This window comes from Chenopodium album, chromosome 24 (assembly GCF_948465745.1).
Source record: "Chenopodium album chromosome 24, dcCheAlbu1.1, whole genome shotgun sequence".
In the NCBI taxonomy this organism is placed as follows: Eukaryota; Viridiplantae; Streptophyta; class Magnoliopsida; order Caryophyllales; family Amaranthaceae; genus Chenopodium; species Chenopodium album.
The window spans coordinates 29,187,918-29,207,101 of record NC_137857.1 but is presented as its reverse complement, the minus strand read 5'-3'; the positions used below and the strand labels follow the sequence as shown (position 1 = coordinate 29,207,101).

Here is a 19,184-nt window from a genome sequence, read left to right as displayed (position 1 = left end):
TGACCCGATAGATACCCGATGGGAAAATTTTTTTAAAAAGCTATTTTTTCGGGACGGGTACCCGACCCGGAAAAATTACATGTAATCCGGGTCGGGACATGGGACACATATTTTAATACTCGGGTACCCGGATTTCCCGAAAATAATAAAAAAAAAATAAAAAATAAATCTCAAAGTTTAGCCCAGCCCATTCAGTATTTCAGTTTTGTTCAAATAAGGGTTCTTTCTTTTCCCCTCTCTCTCCTCTCTCGCCGTTCTCTCTCTCTTCCCCTCTCTCTCCTCCTCTCTTCCTCATCCTCTATCTCTCTTCATTCCTCATCTGCCGCTCTCTCTCTCTCCTCCTCCTCCTCTATTCCTCTTCTTCTCTTTTTCTTCCTCGATCTGCAGACTGCCGCTCTCGTGCCCCTCTCTTCCTCTTTGCTTCGAAATAATTAGGGATCCTCTCTACTTCGAAAGACTGCAAATTAGGCTTCAAGCGACTCAATCCTGAGTTCACACGATTTCAAGCGACTCAAGCCTTCAATGTATGGTATTTTTAGGGGTATTTTAAATTTCGTTGTAATTTGTGGTTTTTAAATTTCGTTGTAATTTGTAGTAGATTTGAATTTATGTAATCCAATTGATAGTATTTTATGGTAATTGGACTAAATTCGTAGTGTATTTCGTTGAATTCGTGGTATTGCGTTTGTCTATGGCTATATTCTTCATTGTTCATGGAATTCAAGGTATCTGTAGTATATTTGTTTCCCTAGTTTTTTTTCCCTCCATTAGATTACAGTAGGATAAATACAAATTTTTCTTTTTTGACAATTTTTTTTTGTTTTTGAAACCATAAATACATAAAATTAAGATGCCCATAAAATTTCAAGGTATCTGTAGTATATTTATCTATTGACTTGTAAATGTTTTTTCATACCAAGTTTTTTTTTATGTGTTAAGATGCCTTCTCTATGTTAAAATTAAAAAAAAAAAAAATCCGGGTACCCTATGTCCCGACCCGAATAATTCGGGTACCCGAAACCCGGGTACCCAAGATATTCGGGTTGGGACATGGGACAAATGAACAACTATCCGAAACTCCGGGTACCCGGATTTGAACACCCCTAGCCCCAGCCACCCCACCCCTCAGCCACTGCCGATTTGAAGCCCCAGCCACCGCTAATTTCAATCCCCAAACAACGTTGAAGCCCCCAAACACCGCTGATTTGAAGCCCCAGCCACCACCGACGAATTGTAGCCCTAGCCACCACAATGTCGTCGCTATTTATCAGGGCAGTTGCTTTAAAAAGGGCGGCTGAAATCGGAGCTCGGGAAGGTGAGGAAGGACGAACTCGAGGTGGGGGAAGGGGAGGGAGGCCGAGATTAGGGTGGGAAAAGGGGAGAGGGGCCGAAATCGGTCATAGAAGGCCAGGGGTTTTCGAGGGTGGGGGATGGTTTTAGTGGTTTTCGTGAGGAAGGGAGGGGGTTAGTGGTTCGGGGGAGGGGAAGGGGAAGGGCTCTGCCACTGCGACGGCACTGGAGAGTGGGTTTGAGTGGCCGGATTCGCAAGGCATGCAGGAGATTCAGGCGATGGGAAGGTTGTTTGGGCTGCTGGCCGAATTTTAGACGTTTTTGTTTTTTTATTTTTTCTTAATAAGATTTTTCCTTTTTAGTGAAAAAGTAATTTACTTTTAATTGATTTTTAACACAGGCCAATACGTGGCATATAACTTGTTATAATAAGTTACATGATCGGTTGGGACCATTTGCAGCGAATTGATATCAAAGTTCGGATTATTAAAAAATAATCGAAGGTGGCATTATTTTGGGCGGATGAGGAAAATGTAAGATTATTTTGAACAGATGAGGCAAAGGTGGGATTATTTTGGGCAATATTTTCTTATTTGATAGAGAGTATGTACAATTTGTTGGAGGACATGTATAATTTGATAGAGGACATGTAGAATTGATTAGAAGAAATATATTTTTTGATGGAGTATATGTATTATTTGATAGAGAATATGTATAGTTTATTGGAGGACATGTATTATTTGATGGAGGATATGGACAATTTGTTAGAGGATATGTAGTATTTGTCAATTTGATAAAGGATATGCATCGTATATTAGAGAATATACAGCTTATCGAGTTTGGGTCGGGTTTAAGTCGGGTTACATTTAGGTCGGGTGAATAGTAGGTTGAGTTTAATTCGGGTTTTCACGGGTTAAAACAGGTTAGGGTCATTCTCGGGATCGAGTCGGATTCGGTTCAGGTTAATAATTTGCGAGTTATAATCAGGTCGGGTCACTTTTAAGTTTAGGTCGGGTTCGGTTCAAGTCAATAATTTGCATGTTATAAGTCAGGTTCGATTCAAGTCACTAATTTACGGGTTCGGTTCACGTAAAGACAAAATACTTCAATACTCCCTCCGTTTTTAAATACTTGCTCCACTTTCCTTTTTCGGCCGTTACTTGCTCCATTTCCTTATTTGGAAAGTTTTTACAATATTTAATTAATTTCTCTCACCTAGTGGATCCAACATATATTTTCTCTCCTCCAATTCTCTCCACTACTTTTGTTTTTTAAATTTTTTATTTTTCCTCTAACCCCACTATCTCTATATTTTATTACTTTCTCCAACTTCTCCTAAAATTTCGCGCATGGAGAAATGGAGAAAGTATTTAAAAACGGAGGGAGTATTAACATATAGTTGTTTTAGCCATACGAAGATATGACTTTACAAGTAGATTACAGTATTTATACCATATATCTTTAAATAGCTAGTCAATATCTACAATAATAAAGATGTATAAAACAATAAGTTGAGTTAATTTCGAGTCGGGTGAATAACAGGTACAAGTCGTGTTTATTTCGGGTTGGGTTTGTAACACGTTTGAATTTCGAGTCGGGTCTGTAACAAGTAGGATTAAATTCGGGTCGGGTTAGGAACAGGTCGGATTGAATTCAGGTCGGGTTAAATTTGTGTTTTGACGAATTAAAACGGGTTTGGATCGATTTCGGTTTAGATCGGGTTCAGTTCAAGTTAATAATTTACGGGTTGTATTCGGGCCGGGTCATCTCCAAGGCGGTTCATGTTCGGGTTTGGGTCTCAAATACTCGGGTGTAAGGTTAATTTCAGGTCGGGTTAGATCAGGTTCGGGTCACCATTTTTCCGAGTTCAGACGGGTCGGTTAATAATTGAGTTCGGCTCGGTATTTCAGGTCAGATCAACTTTTGACAGCTCTAATAATGAGTATGTAGTTATCCTAGCTGACTGAAATGTAATCAATGCCTAAAAATAGGTTAAGGCATTCATTTGCTGGACAGTGAATTTTGAGAGCTCTAAAGAGTGAAACTACATACTTGCATTGTATTTGTAAGCCACAGATATAATAAAGTGTTCTTACTTGTGTTGGTGCTTGTCTCTTACTTGCGTGCGTGTGTTCTTATTCTTTGAGTGTTAGGCTGGTCTAGACTTAGTCTAGGTGCCATCATGGAACATCCTAGGTCCCTAACTTAGGAAAAACAAAAGTTAGGTCCACAAATTATCCCGTGACAACATCCAAGGGTGAGTGTTATGAAATATTTGTGGACGCCTAATATATATATATATATATATATATATATATATATATATATATATATATATATATATATATATATATATATATATATATATATATATATATATATATATATATATATATATATATATATATATGTTACACACATCTCTATGACTCTATATATTCTCCCTCAATTAATTCTCTTATATATTTTATAACATTTTAGAATTTCCATGTAGAAATGTGTTGTTTTAAAAATGAGAGGATTTAAAATTGAGTGAAATTCAAGAGAGCGGACAGTGTAACCAATAGTAGACCGTGTAGTCAATTAGGCTATGAATGAAGACTTGTAGAATCTTCCTTAGAAAAGAACTTGTCAACAATAACAAGACACAGGCCATGCAGCTTCGAAGAAATAGTGGTTCGTTAAATCTGTGGAATTGTGGATTGACTAGTTTTGTTATTTTTTTATTTTTTTTTTTTGTTTTTTTTTTTTTTGACTGGTAAACTACGGGGAGGGGGCCCCATCCTATCACAGGAATGGGGGCTGTGAGGAGTCGAACCCCCATCACATGGGGGGAGATGGTCAGATGGAGGGACTAACCATCCCTCCATCCCCTCACTCTTCGTGGATTGTCTAGTTATTAAAAGCTTACACTAGAACTTTTCTAAGGCAAAGAGATAAAAACCCAAAAAGTCATGATTTACTCTTACGCTTTGTTTGGATAGCAAAGAAAAAATGGAATGGGAGGGAAAAAGGAGGAAGGGAAGGGAAAAGAAAGGGAGGGAGAGGTGAGCTCTATTTTCCCTTCAAATCTCTCTAAATCTGGAGAGATTATGCTTATTAAAGAGAAAGGAAAATTGGATTCCTCCTTCTCCTTCCCCTTCCCCTTCCTCTTTTACCCAAACAATAGAATTTGTCTCCCTCCTTCCCTTTCTCTTCTCTTCTTTTCCTTCCATTTCTTTCTATCCAAACAAAGTGTTAATCAATCGATCTATCAAATAAATGAAATAAAATAATTTGAAAGGTAACAAAAGAAAAAAAAAAAAAAAGTTGTTCTTATGGCTTTTCGTTTCCTTGCTGACTATTCATCTTTGGAATCGAGCTACGAAAGTTACAGATTGAAAATTATAAGTCTTCCGATCGAACAATTCTAATCACCAGTTTTAGTCATGTGTATATTGCCATCTTTATTGGACTAGCCAGGTTTGACCCGTCTTCTTGCCTCCCTATAGAGCTTCTTATTCAGTGTTATGTTATTTATGTTGTTATATGCTTCGTTTATGATTTAATAAATACTAGTATATACAACTAAAATAAAAAATTACAGCAACAATGGCTCATTACATAAGTCGATCTTCAATATACATCACTATATCTGCACCAATTATCTTAATGATGATTTCCCAATCATCTGGTCAAATATTTTATGATTGCCTAAACGACACTATGTTCGCCAACAATAGCCAATATCAATCCAATCTCAATACGCTCTTCCTCTTTCTTTCTTCTAATTCTACCATCAGCGATGGCTATTATCAATCGGTTTCTAACAATGGCAACACCACAGACGAGGCTGTGTACGGACACTTTCTTTGTCGGGGTGACGTGAATCCTAGCGCGTGCCAAGTCTGTGTTACCACTGCCACCAGCACTGACCTCCCGATTACATACTGCCCAAACCGAAAAAATGCCATCATATGGTACGAAGATTGTATGGTGAGGTATTCTAACCACTCATTTTTTAATACAATGGATGTATCACCAATGTTTTTCGAGTGGAGTACCAACAACATGACAGGAAATTCGACTCGATTGATGGAAGTTCTTGAAAATCAGAGCAGTTTAATTGCGACCAAAGCTGCCACTGGGTCTTTGAAAAAATTTGCCACAAGTTTTGCAAATTTTTCTAATTTGGAAACATTATATAGCTTAGGGCAGTGTACTCCAGACTTGAACCCCAGTGATTGTTATACATGTTTGCAGACTAGTTTTCATGCTGTGCTGCTTCCTAGAACTGCTATTGGTAAGCGTGTTTATCTGCCAAGCTGTTATATTCGATATGAGAATTATCTTTTCTTTGATATTTCTTCACAACCTCCACCACCACCACCACCAGCCCATAGTTCTCATTCCAATCATTCTAGTGGTAATTTTTTGCACTTCCTTCTTCACAGTTATATGACTAGTATGAGTTAGTAGCCTCTCCATCCCTAATTGTTTGCTCTTATTTATGGAAAATTTTAATCATGTGAAATCTTGTTAAACGAAGCAGACAATTAAGGATAAAGGGAGTTAGTTGCGGGGATTATTAGCAAAGACCATTTTTTTTATAACAGGACAGGTGACAAAAATCAAGATAATAAACAATTGCAACTACACAGTGTGGCCGGTGATTAACAGTATCTCTGAAGGGAATAATATTGATGTCCCAAAAAATATCACTCTCCTAACAGGGCAGTCGAAGATTCTGACGATCCAATCCAATTGGGCAGGAAATATATGGGGTCGGACCTTCTGTACAACGGACAATGTGACGGGACATTTCTCATGCCAGACAGGCGACTGTGGTACAGGAAAGATCGATTGCCACGGTCCGCTTTTTAAACATCCTGCGACTGTGGCCGAGTTTCATATCGCCCAAATTGAGAATACTGATACCTATTTAATCAGTGTGGTTGCGGGCTACAACCTCCCTATGATGGTAGCACCACAAGGAAGTGGACTACGTTGCGCTGTCACCGGTTGCGCATTAAACCAGGATAGTAATAGCTGCATGGAAGAGTTTATGGAAGTGAATGCAAATTCTGAAATGATTGGGTGCAATAATCCGTGTGATTTGTTTCAAACCGATGAATATTGCTGCAAAAATATGAGTTTGTGTCAGTTTAGTGACTATTCTATTCCATCGACTGTTTTCAAGTCCTGCCCGCGGGCGCATAACAATCAATTTGACATAACTACAACGACGTTTAATTGTATGAGCTACCGCACATCTTACAATCTTACTTTCTGCCCCTCACCGAGCTTGACCAGGTAAACACATTTGAATAAAGTTGATTGATTATTTTTACATGTGCTTAAATATGTAATTAAAACATAAAAAAAAACTTAAAAAGTGAAAAGTAGTGAAAAATGACAAAGAAAATTATATTTGCGTACTAGCCTATTAGCCAAATAGATATTTTAAAATAAGCATTTGACTATATATTGTATCGTAGAAGGATACATCCATGCATCACACATTTTATTTATGTAAATAAGAAATTTTGTTTTACACTTAAGTTTATAGTTGTCAATTAATATAAAAATGCATCAAATCTTTTATTTATATATAAATTTGTTTTTTTATATGTATAAGGGACACACCAGGAAATGACATGTGTCTACTGATGTGTCTTTTAGTATAAAATATTAATATTGATATTGATTGATTGATTAATGATTGATAGATGGCTTTGCTTTGTCTTAAAAAAATGGCTTTGATTTGGGAAAAGTTGGCCCACAGGCTTTAGGGCTGTCCATATGAGGCTTATGCTTAACCACAAATTTTTACCTAGTCTAGAATTCAATCATTTTTACTAATCCCTCATTTTGAAAATGAACATTGTCTTTTTATAGGATATTTATTCTTAGTATAAAATTAAATATTCATTTTCATACCATCAGATGTTCATTCTTATAGTATTATTGTTCTTAATTTAGTATAACAAAAATGAACATTTTCTTGCAATAGGATATTTATTTTTATAAATTTAAATGCTAGTATTCATACTATCAGATGTTCATTTTTATAATATTAATGTTCACAATTCAATGTAACAAAAATGAACATTTTATTGCTATTAATTTTTATAATATTAAATGTTCATTTACATAATATCAAATGTTCATTCTCATAATATTAATGTTCACAATTTTAACATTATATAATCATAATTATACTGACTTTGACTGATGGACTGACTATGTCACTTAATATCTTAAAGTATTCCAACTTTCAATTTCCCAACACAATAAGGTCAACTACATACACCCACACAATCATTTAAATTAAATCTAAAAAAACCCAATCAATTTGTTGTCATCGTCTTCCTCTAAATCCACCACCATTTTCTCTCTCTCCAAATCTTCAAACATCCTAGAATAATGGCAGCAGCACTACGAGCCACATCCTCCGCCATATCACGAGCAGTCACCTCCACTACACCTTTGATGGGCGGAGCTCGGCAGTTGTCGTCGTTGCCGAGGTGGGGTCATGTGGATCCGACCCCTAAAGCTTTCTTGGCCAATCCTTCTCCTAATAAAGTCAATGTTTATTTTATACGAATAAATATTATAATGCATGAAATCGAACATGTATTTTTGTAAAAAATGAACATCATACTGTATGAAAATGAACATTAGTTCTTGAGAAATATGTAATATTTGTAAAATATGTTTAGCTAGAAAATGTTCACTTTTAGTTTTGTAAATGTTCATTTCTAATCGAGTGGCCATGAATATGTACCTAGTCTTGAGACCAGCCTTCAACAGTTGGTGAGACCCGCATTGTGCTGGGTTGGGTAAGCTCAAATTTTGAAAGGTAATAAGGCCCAAGAATAGCATGGGCCTCAAAGGCTGGGTTGCAATTAGTCTGAGGTGCACCCATGTGCACCTTAGATATGTGTAACAACGCAACCTAGAAGCCCAATTACACATAATCTAATAAAAAAATAACCCTTAAAACTAAAAAACATGAAAACTACAATACACTCACCCACACCCAATACACCCACCCACATCTAATAAATGTAACGTCACTTCTAAACTCAAAACTCTTCTTCTTCTATATGATTTTCTCTCTCCTCTTTTTCATTATCTCTCTCCTCTTATTCACTTTTTCTCTCTATTTCATTTTCTCTCACTAAAAAACTGCAAAAACATGAATGAACATTAGAGAAAAGATGCAAAATTAAAAGGATCCTCCCCTAAAAAAAGGCAATTTTATGTAAATTTCACTTAATTTTGTTTGAATTTATATGATTATCACTTCATTTTTTTGAATATTGTTCGACATTCTATTGTTCGACATTCTATTGTTCGAAATTTTTTATTGGAATTGTCAAAAAAATATTAGTGAAATTAAATGGTTACCTTATGTTCACATTCTGAAATGCATATGTTCATATTTTGAATTCTTATGTTCATATATTGAATCCTTTTGTAAACTTTTTGAAATGCTTATATTCACTTTCTAAATCCATATGTTCATATTTTTTATGTATATGTTCACCTTCTGAAATGGTCAATTATGTTCTTACGCATTCAAAATAAATCAATGCATATGTTCATATTTTGAATGCATATGTTCATATTTTTAATACTTATGATGCATATGTTTCATAATCATATTATTTTTTATTTCTACAATTTTTATGTTCATAATTAAATGCCTTATATGCATAATAGTATTTTATATGTTCATAATGTAAATATTCATAGTAAATATTTGTTGTTCATAAATATTCTCATTAAGTCTGTTTATCCATATGTTCTCTTTCTTAAATGCATATGTTCATATTTTTGACGCTTATGTTCACCTTTGAAATGGTTATATTCACTTTAAGGAAACCAATGCTTACGTTCATATTTTAATTGGTTATGTTTACTTTTTAAAATGCATATGTTCATATTTTTTATGCCTATTTTCACTTTCTGAAAAGATAATGTTCACATTTAAGGGAACCTAAGCATATGCTCATATTTTGCATGATTATGTTCATTAATAAAAATAAATGCTGAAAATCAGATGAAATTCATACACAGATGAAATTGATTAAAGCTAAAAAAATTCAATCGATATGAATTCAAAAAATCAAATAAACAACCAGTTCCATATTGTAAGGAACATATTCAATTGGAAATAAAAAAACGAGAAAAATAGAAAAAATAAACAAACGAAAAAGAAATTAAAGAAGGAAGGAGAAAAAACATAGTATAATTTGTGAATTCAAAGATTCATATAAACCTTAATCAATTGAAATTAAGCACAAAATCGAAATTCACACAAAAATTTGTACTGAATAACTACTTTCATGTTGTAAGAGACAAATTCAATCAAAAATTGTAAAAAGGGGGAATATTAAAAAAAACATAGGAGAGAGAAAATAAAAAACGAAGGAGAAAAACAGAGGAGAAGAAAGCTAATGTTCTCCTTATGAAAAACTAATGTTCATATTGTGCTTTTGTTACACATATTTCTAGGTGCATGATTGTGCACCTAAGAATATGCCGCTAGGTTGAATGGATTTATTGTTTTTTTTTAGTCCGTTAATATTGTAATGATGTATCTATTATACTTTTGGTTTTTACAAAATCTATGCTAATTTTTAGAGCCTTTCTTCAAAAGTAAAAAAAAAAAACTAAATTTGATTTTATCACTAAGTTTACAAGTACAAAAACGAATACAAAGAAAAATGAAAAATAAAGTAGCATAAAGGTATGAAAAAGGAATTTTCACCATATGTCCCTAAATTTTTTGTTTATTCACTATATACCCCTAAGCTTTTTTTAAATTTATCATATACCCTTGAGTTTTCACAAAAATATAGTAATTACTCTTGATGACTAATGATTGTTAATTTCTTCCATCATAAGAGTTAATTGTGAATCGAAACTACTCACTAAATACATTCCTCTACTCCCGAAACCACCCAAATTCTTTTTTCCCACCCCAAAACTACCCTAATTTCAATTTCTCATCCTCGAAATCAATTACACGGACATGGATATGGAGATTTGGAGTGGTTTTGAGGGCTGAAGAAAGGAGAAGAGTGATTTTAGGGATGAGAGGGAGAGATCTAAGGTGGTTTCGATGTACAATTCACTAAATTCTACTCATCTTATTTTCATTACGGGTATATGGTGAATTTTTGTAACAACTTAGGTGTATATGGTGCATTTGAAAAATTTCATGGGTATATGGTGAAGAAAAAAAAAAAAAAAAAAACTCAAGGGTATGTGATGAGAAGACCGACATGAAAATTTTGGGTTTGTAGATTAGACAAGAATCACATGTTTTTTGAAAATTCCTATAACCCAATCCGAAAATCAAGTGATCCGATACAAAAATTAGATGAACTAACCAAGTATTTTCATCATAATCACTTAGAATTATAATTTTATTCTAATTTGGAAAATTTGTTTAAAAAACCACTTAAGTGGTCGTCTATTTTGTATAGAAGGTTCTAATAAGTAAAAGATTGTTTAAAAGGACCATATAAGATACTTTGGTTTGTGGAGGGAGATCAAGTCCAAATTTTAGGAAATTAAACGCCAGACTCCAATGTTGACCGTCATGTGCCTACCACGTTGACCAAAAAATCTTTTTTCTTTTCTTTTTTTTTCCTTCTATTCCACGATTTCCCCCCAAATTAAATTTCTGCTTTAACCCCAATTTTCCCTTTTACCTTCTTTCTCTCTCCTCAAATTTGTAACCGTAGATTTTATGCATCCTGCAATTGCGCCTTTTTTCTCCAAACGAATTCATCAAGACTGTAATTGATGACAATTCGCATAAGGTAAGCATTGTTAATTAGGTTTGATGATTGTGTCAAATTTAGGGAATTTAGGTTGATGTTGTCGTTTTTGTTTTTGTTAAAAACTGGATTTGCCATTGATAAGGTGGAAATTGTGAGGAAACACTCCAAATAATTAAGGTCGAAAACATAAAAAAAAAACACAAAAAAAAAGAAAAGAAAAATAAAGTAGCATAAAGATATGAAAACGGATTTTTCACCATATGCCCCTGAATTTTTTGTTTATTCATCATTTACCCCTAAACTTTTTTGAATTTATCATATATCCCTGAGTTTTCACAAAAATATACTAATTACTCTTGATGACTAATGATTGTTAAATTCTTCCATCATTAGAGTTAATTATGAACCGAAACTACTCGCTAAATACATTCCTCTACTCCCGAAACCACCCACATTCTTTTTTCCCACCCCAAAACTATCCTAATTTCAATTTCTCCCGAAACCACCTACAATTCGCATAGGGTAAGCATTGTTAATTGGGTTTGATGATTATGCCAAATTTAGGGAATTTAGGTTGATGTTGTCGTTTTTGTTTTTGTTAAAAACTAGATTCGCCATTGATAAGGTGGAAATTGTGAGGAAACACTCCAAATAATTAAGGTCAAAAACAAAAAAAAATGGAAATAAAGTCGAAATATATTTGCGTTTTCCCTTTCCTTTCGCCATTGATAAGGTCAAAGAAAAAAAAAAACAAAAAATTGAACAAAACGGTGAGTAAACATGAAAATTTTAAGGTATAGGTGGTGGTACAATGATTGTTACAGATAAAAATGCAGAAAGAACATGTAGCTATTTTATAAAGAACATATCGCTTTTTGTAAAGAACACATAGCTATTTTGTAAAGAACATCTAATTCTTTTTTTGTTTTTTTTTAATTCTAATATCTAAAGAACATCTGTAATATTAATAAAGAACATGATAATATTATGTAATGAACATTATTTTTATATAACCACTACAATTTAAAGACAAAATTCAAAGAACATTTCGTAATAAGCAAGGAACATTATATCAAAAATTAAAGTACATGATATTGACAATCAAAGAACATGAACGTTTGTTCTTTTCACTCATTTTTGGTAAGGTGCAAATATGATCTTTTTTATCTTTAGATATATATTCATTACAATTTAATAGTATGTTCTTTTCACTATAGCCATATGTTCTTTACATTTATATATACTAGGGCAGTCCACGCGCACGATGCGCGCGAAGTGATTTACCCTTTCTTGATGTCTATATTGGGTTGTGTTTAAACTTTTCGCAACATTGGGATTTTAGGGAAAATAGTTTGATAAATTAATGGTGTGTATTTAAAGTTTTCGTTTTTTCCTGCACAACCTTTCTTCAAGAAACATCAATGCAATTATTTAACAGTGTATTATTGCAAAAACATCTACAAACTTAATTTGAAATGGATTAAATACAATTCAAAAATCATAGAGCACATATTATATACTAAAAGAAGTAATTTAACATTACATATGCAATAGTAGAACAATTTTTCGGAACATTTACTATTTGAAAGTCTATACGCTTACCCAACCTAGTAATTACTCTACATAAATTATATGAGATTAACTATATGAAACTAAAAAAGAGAAACAATTACACCCTGCAACTCGCATAAACATTAACATTCAGGCAACAATTAGATAAAATAGTCCCTTGGTAGTTGGTAATAAATCATCTATTCGTACATACAATTTTTTTTTTCATTTTTAATAATAATAATAATAATAATATCATATGAAGTGTAAAGCATTAAATTTTAATAAAAAAAAACATTACATATATTTTGTTAAAAAAAACCGCATTAATTGATGATGTATGTTAAGTTTAATGAAAAAAAACATTAAATGTATTAATGATAGTAAATATATTATTGAGGGTAAAAAAGTAAATACACATTTTGCACACAATTTTGTACACAATAGTGAGAGTATAATTGGTAGCACACTATTCCTAAGAGTTATTTTCTACTTTTTATAAGGTAAGGAAGGGATGTACGACGCATGGTACAGGCGCCTAAACACTCCAAATAAGGTAAAGAAAGTGACAGAAGAGATTAGAGTACAAAGACTTTACCTTTAATACCCAAGTAACTTGCTGCCATGCTCTAACCTCACCACATAGACAATATTTAATGCCATGAACAGTGCTTCGAGGAGAGAGAAAAAGAGGGAAAGGGGAAATTTGGATTAACTTAATGAGTCACATGGAAGACATGTGATGGTCAATTCGGGAGTCTGGCGTTAACTTGCTTAAAAATTGGACAAGGTCCCCTTTCACAATCTAAAGTGTCTTTTATGATCCTTTTAAACAACCATTTACTTATTAAATTAGGTCCTTCTAAACAAAATAGACCACTTAAGTGATCATTTTAAACAAATTTTCCTTCTATTTTATATTTTAAAATTATTTTACAATGTTTTTAAAATAAAACAAGATCTATTAATGATATATTATAATGTAGGTTTAGAATGAATGTATTATTAATAGGTTTATAAGAATTGATTAATTTAATTATAAACAAGATATAATTCGCGGTAGTATTAGTGTATTACTATAGACTATAAATGTGTTAATATTTACTTCCTCTGTTTTCTATACTTGTAACAAACCTAGAGAGTTTTCAAGATCGTTTCCACTAACAAATAAGGCTTTGCCACCATCACCATCACCATCACCATTGCCTTCAACGGCCCCAACATATCTATCACCATCATCATTACCTACAAGTAAGTATTCATTAACCTGTTTATATTTAATTTAGTTATTTTTTACTTAAATTCTTATTGATAATTCAATGCATAGTTCCTTTTACTTCGTAATTTTTAGTCCCTTTTCTCTCATTTATACCTTAACATATACGTAGTATGATATATGTAACTTACAAAAAATGGTTATATCTTACCATTTTGCAATGGGCTAACAAATTAACAATTATTCATTTATACCTACAGGAATAAACAAAACTTCTGTAACCAAAGGCGTACTTGTCGCTGTCGTTGTGGCTTCTGTTGTCTTAGCAATACTGATTCCCCTGTGTGCATATCACTTTTGTAGGAAGACAAAGAAGTACCCCTCTCTAGATATTATGAATAGTAATCATCAAATCTTATAAAATATATCGTACTATCCTCAATCGATCAGTTTAGAGATTATCATCATGTGCTGATCATCGTTCTTTTATTTTATTTTTTATTTTATTTTTTTTTATTTTTTTTATTTTTTTATAACACAGTGCTTCAGGATTTCACAAGCGCAGAGTCATTGATGTTTGAACTTGGGACTCTTCAAGTTGCCACTAACTACTTTTCGGACGAACATAAACTCGGTGTAGGAGGTTTTGGCAGTGTTTATAAGGTACTTGTGTAGTTGTGTTAGTAACGAAGAAAAATGCTATAGATTACAACGAAATCTTGCAAAAAATAGTCCGACAAAAGATCATTACTCATGACATGATTAGCATTATATGTGAATAATTTTTAGTTAGGTATTTAGATAAATTTTAAGTGGTTATGATGAAAATAAGAGGTTGTATTTTGCTTTTCAGTTGGTCTTGTATGCGGCTGACCACATCATGTGGCCAGTTGTATAAGAACAAAGTAACTCTCTATAACACTGACTTATTAACCCCTTGTAACACAGAGTTAGTAACTCCTATGATACTGACCAAGTAATCCTGGTAATACTGACCTAGTATCTCCTATGACACTAACAAAGTAACTTCTGTTATGACTAGTCACACGGTGTGACCAGCCACATACAAGAACTTGTGTATTTCAATCACTTTTGCTTTTTTCTTAGGGAATCCTCCCGAATGAACAGGAAATAGCGGTTAAAAGACTATCAAGGATCTCCGACCAAGGTGTGGAGGCATTTAAGAACGAAGCTGTGTTGATAGCCAAGCTTCAACATAGAAATCTAGTAAGGTTGTTGGGGTTTTGCATTGAAGAGGAGGAAAGGTTACTTGTGTATGAATTTGTTCCCAACAAAAGCCTTAATTATCTTATATTTGGTATGCTCATACCCTCTCGATAACTAACTTAATTTTGACCATTTTCATACTTCACGAATACTAATTAAATGACTTCACAGATCCAAGAAGACAGAGGGAACTAGATTGGCCTACTCGCTATACTATTATAGCAGGCATTGCTAGAGGGTTGCTTTATCTTCATGAAGACTCTCGACCTAGGATCATACACCGTGACCTTAAAGCAGCCAATATATTGCTCGAAGAAGATATGAATCCAAAAATCGCAGACTTTGGTTTGGCAAGGATGTTCAAAGTTGAACAAACGGAGGATGACACAAGTATTGTTGTCGGAACATTGTAAGTTTTGTTTATGTTCCTTATATTACTTCCATTGATCAATCACAATATATATTAGTTGGACATTATCTTGCAAGAAGGATACTCCCTCGCTTTCATAATAATCGCAACAAAAATAAATTTTGAGGAAGTCTTATGCTCAAGCTAAGAATAGAGAAAAATAAATAAGAATTATATAAGATTAGAAAGAAAATGTGTCGATCTTGTCTTCTACGTTAAATATATAATTCTCTCCCTTCAATCACCCTATACAACATCAGAATCCGGTAATAACTTCTGAAATCCATGTTCAATTGTTCAACATAGAAAGTGTTTTAAAAATAAGTTACAAAGGATTCCAACCTTTTTAATTACTAGACTCAACTAACACAAATATAAGCTTTAACAAAATGATTATTTAGATCTTACCCTCCAAAAATAAGCCATCATTTGAACAAACCATATATTGTAATCTTTATTTATAGTACCACCTGAAGAAGACCAAAAATTAGATTTCACCACTTTTGAAAAAAAAAAAATTCTTGATTTCCGAGCTAAAAATCCGCTTTTTGTAGATTTTGGGGTCATTTTATTTTGCAAAAGTTAGATTTCGATTAGAAATGCATCATTTTATGTTCTACAAATCAGTACTTCATTTTGTGTGAAACACGTAAAATGAAACATTTTCGATTTATTTTATTTTTCAATTTTGACTTCAAATCAGAACCTTAAAAGCCAGAATGACCTTCAAAACCTCAATAAAGCAAGTTTAAGCATACAAATCGAAAATCATTGATTTTTTTTTTTAGAAAGGTAGAGACAAAAACGCAGAAAAAACATGTAACTGTTTTGTAGAAAATCAATTTTATGTTTTATTTTCATATCTAAAGAACCACTGCTACAAAAATAGGAATACAGAACGTCTAAAACAAGCAATATAGAGCGCCTCACAGGCGTTCTTCTAGTGGGGTACTCTATAAAGTTTACAGAACGCCTCTTGGAGGCGTTTTATATCTAACACAATACAAATCGCCTATCTAAGATCTATAATACTAATAAAGAACATGAAAATATTGTGTAATGAACATTATTAATATATATCCACCATAATTTTAAGACAAAATTCGAAGAGTATTTCACAATAAACAATGAACATTATATCACTAATAAATAAAATTACATTATATTACAATGACAATCAAAGAACATGGACATATGTTCTTCTCACTCTTTTTTGGTGCATATATGTTCTTTTTATTTTAAGTATATGTTATTACATTTCAATAGTATGTTATTTTCACTACAACTGTATGTTCTTTACATTTGTATTATGTGTTCTTTGCACCAAACAGTTGTACGATGTAAGGTAACGCTTGTATAGTAGGATTCACGCACTGTACTGTGTTATTATTTTTTTTTTTTTTAAATATGGGATTAAAGATTTTTTTATGGAAGCTAGCGTTAAGGTGGTTTTTTTAAAAAAAAATAATCAAAATGGGTGGTTATTAGTTTAAAATATAAATACAGCTAGATGAAGTCCGTGCAATGCACGGTTTTTTGAATTTTTTTTAAATAATTTTTTTTTAATATATGTGCTAAAATTGATTATATATTTAGATAAAATTCCTAATACCAAAAGATAATATTTTATTTTTAATTACTTTAAAGTTAAAAATCTCATTCGCCAATTTTTGCTTACGTGACATTTAAATTATTTGATTAAAAGATTTTATCTCTTATTTAATTGGCTAGTACTAAAATTTATAATCCTACGCGGCGCACAAAGAAAAATTAGATCCTACGTAGCTTTCTGGAAAAAAATTCCCCTTTATATATATATATATATATATAGGGGAAGGCTCTCATGAGAATTTTTCTTATGTGAGAATTTTTCTTATGTGAGAACACTCTTTATGTTCTAAATTTTTACTCATATGTTCTTAATTTTAAATCTGATGTTCTAAACTTTTTCCTAGGTGTTCTAAATTAAATCAAATTTTCTAATTTAGTTCTCACATGTTCTAAACCATAAATTAGTTAAGTTTGATGTCATAAATTTTAAATAACTTGTTCCAAAATTTTATTTATATGTTCTAAATTTTAAAACGTGTGTTTAAAGAATTTTAATTATATGTTCTAGATTTCAAAGCATATGTTCTATTTTTTTACTCGTATGTTCTAAATACTATACTCACACTTTCTATATTCTATATTAGTTTGTTCTAAATTTTTATTCACATGTTTATAATCTTAAATCAGATGTTCTAAATTTTACTAGTATGTTTAAAATTTCATAAAGCAATTTTTATAAATATTTAATCACTTGTTCTAATTCTTAAATCAGATGTTCTAAACTTATTACTCACACAAATGTTCTAAATTATTACTCATATGTTCAAAATTTTAATTTGAGTCACATGTTCTAAATTTTAAATCAGTTCTAATATAACTATGAATTCTCACATATGAACCTATTCTCACCGGATTCCTCCCCTATATATATATATATATTTTATTTTTTATTTTTTCTAAAAACAAAGAATGAAATATAAATCTCTGTTAAATTTTTTATTATTCTAATAATTTTTTCAATGTCTTTGATCAGAGGTTATATGGCCCCTGAATACGCAATGCATGGGCAATTTTCTGTAAAGTCAGATGTATACAGCTTTGGTGTGTTATTATTAGAAATTATAAGCGGAAAAAAGATCAATAGCAAATTCCACCCATCCGGAGAGGGAGACCTCTTGACCTACGTAAGACCAATATAATCGATTTATTTGATCAATTAAAATTGTAGTTGTATTTATTCTAATATTTAATCATTAATTATTTTCTCTTAGGCATGGACAACCTGGAAGGAAGGCACACATTTGGAATTTACGGATCCAACAATGAGAGATTCTTACTCAAATGATGAAGTCTTACGGTGCATTTACTTAGGCTTATTATGTGTACAAGAGAATGCATGTGATAGGCCAACCATGTCAACAATAGTCTCCATGCTCAACAACGGCATTACTTCCAATACACTCTCATCATCACCTCAGTGCCCTCGATCATTCAATAATACTAGCTCGTCTACTCATATCACAAGGTCTAGTGAATCAACGAACGTGTCCTGTAACCAAGTTTCAATCACAGAGATGAATCCAAGGTAGTCGATGATTTATTAATAATGTACCTTGCATTATAGCTTTTAAAGATGGAGAAAATTCTATTTCCATTATTCCATAGCCAATTATGTCGCAAGATATGTCGTATATCGTATTAACAATTGGAATTTTGAAAGGAAAAATTGCAATTAATAATACAATTTTTGGACCATTCTTTTTAAATAATACAGTCTTTGGATTATAGATGAATATTACAACCTTTAGGGGAGTCTCAATTTTATACAAGACAAAACCGGATGTAACCTAATAAACAAGTTAACAATGCCACGTGTGGCCATATGATTGGCTTAAAAAAATTATAATTTTTTTTCCTTCTCTCTGATAGGCGTGTGGCACACCTAACAAAAATAAGCCTAACAAGACCACTACTATGTAGATAGGCAAGCAAGGGTTGGATCCCAAGAGACTATTGTTCAACCAACTATAACGACTCAAGCAATTACTAAGCAAGGAATCAATTCAAATAATAAGAAGTATATTAACTACTCCGTAATTAACTAAATAGCACAATTATTCTAAATAATAAGAGAAATTCAATAATAAAAACATCCAAGATC

The 19,184-nt window shown here is 32.4% G+C and overlaps 1 protein-coding gene across 1 annotated transcript; it reads left to right on the top strand.

Moving 5' to 3' along the window:
* Positions 1-4,881: 4,881 nt before the first annotated feature.
* Positions 4,882-18,612, top strand: LOC145610775 (cysteine-rich receptor-like protein kinase 10). Its single transcript, XM_081666070.1, has 7 exons — positions 4,882-5,692; positions 14,097-14,237; positions 14,378-14,499; positions 14,944-15,154; positions 15,235-15,472; positions 18,057-18,207; positions 18,295-18,612. The coding sequence occupies exons 1-7, from the start codon at positions 4,882-4,884 to the stop codon at positions 18,610-18,612; spliced, it is 1,992 nt and encodes a 663-aa protein (XP_081522196.1).
* The last annotated feature ends 572 nt before the right edge of the window (positions 18,613-19,184 follow it).

Coding starts and splice junctions, on each gene's coding strand:
- LOC145610775 (XM_081666070.1), top strand. CDS start 4,882: ATGGCTCATTACATAAGTCGATCTTCAATATACATCACTATATCTGCA. Junction 5,693..14,096: donor TTCTCATTCCAATCATTCTA/GTGGTAATTTTT, acceptor TTATACCTACAG/GAATAAACAAAACTTCTGTA. Junction 14,238..14,377: donor CTCTCTAGATATTATGAATA/GTAATCATCAAA, acceptor TTTATAACACAG/TGCTTCAGGATTTCACAAGC.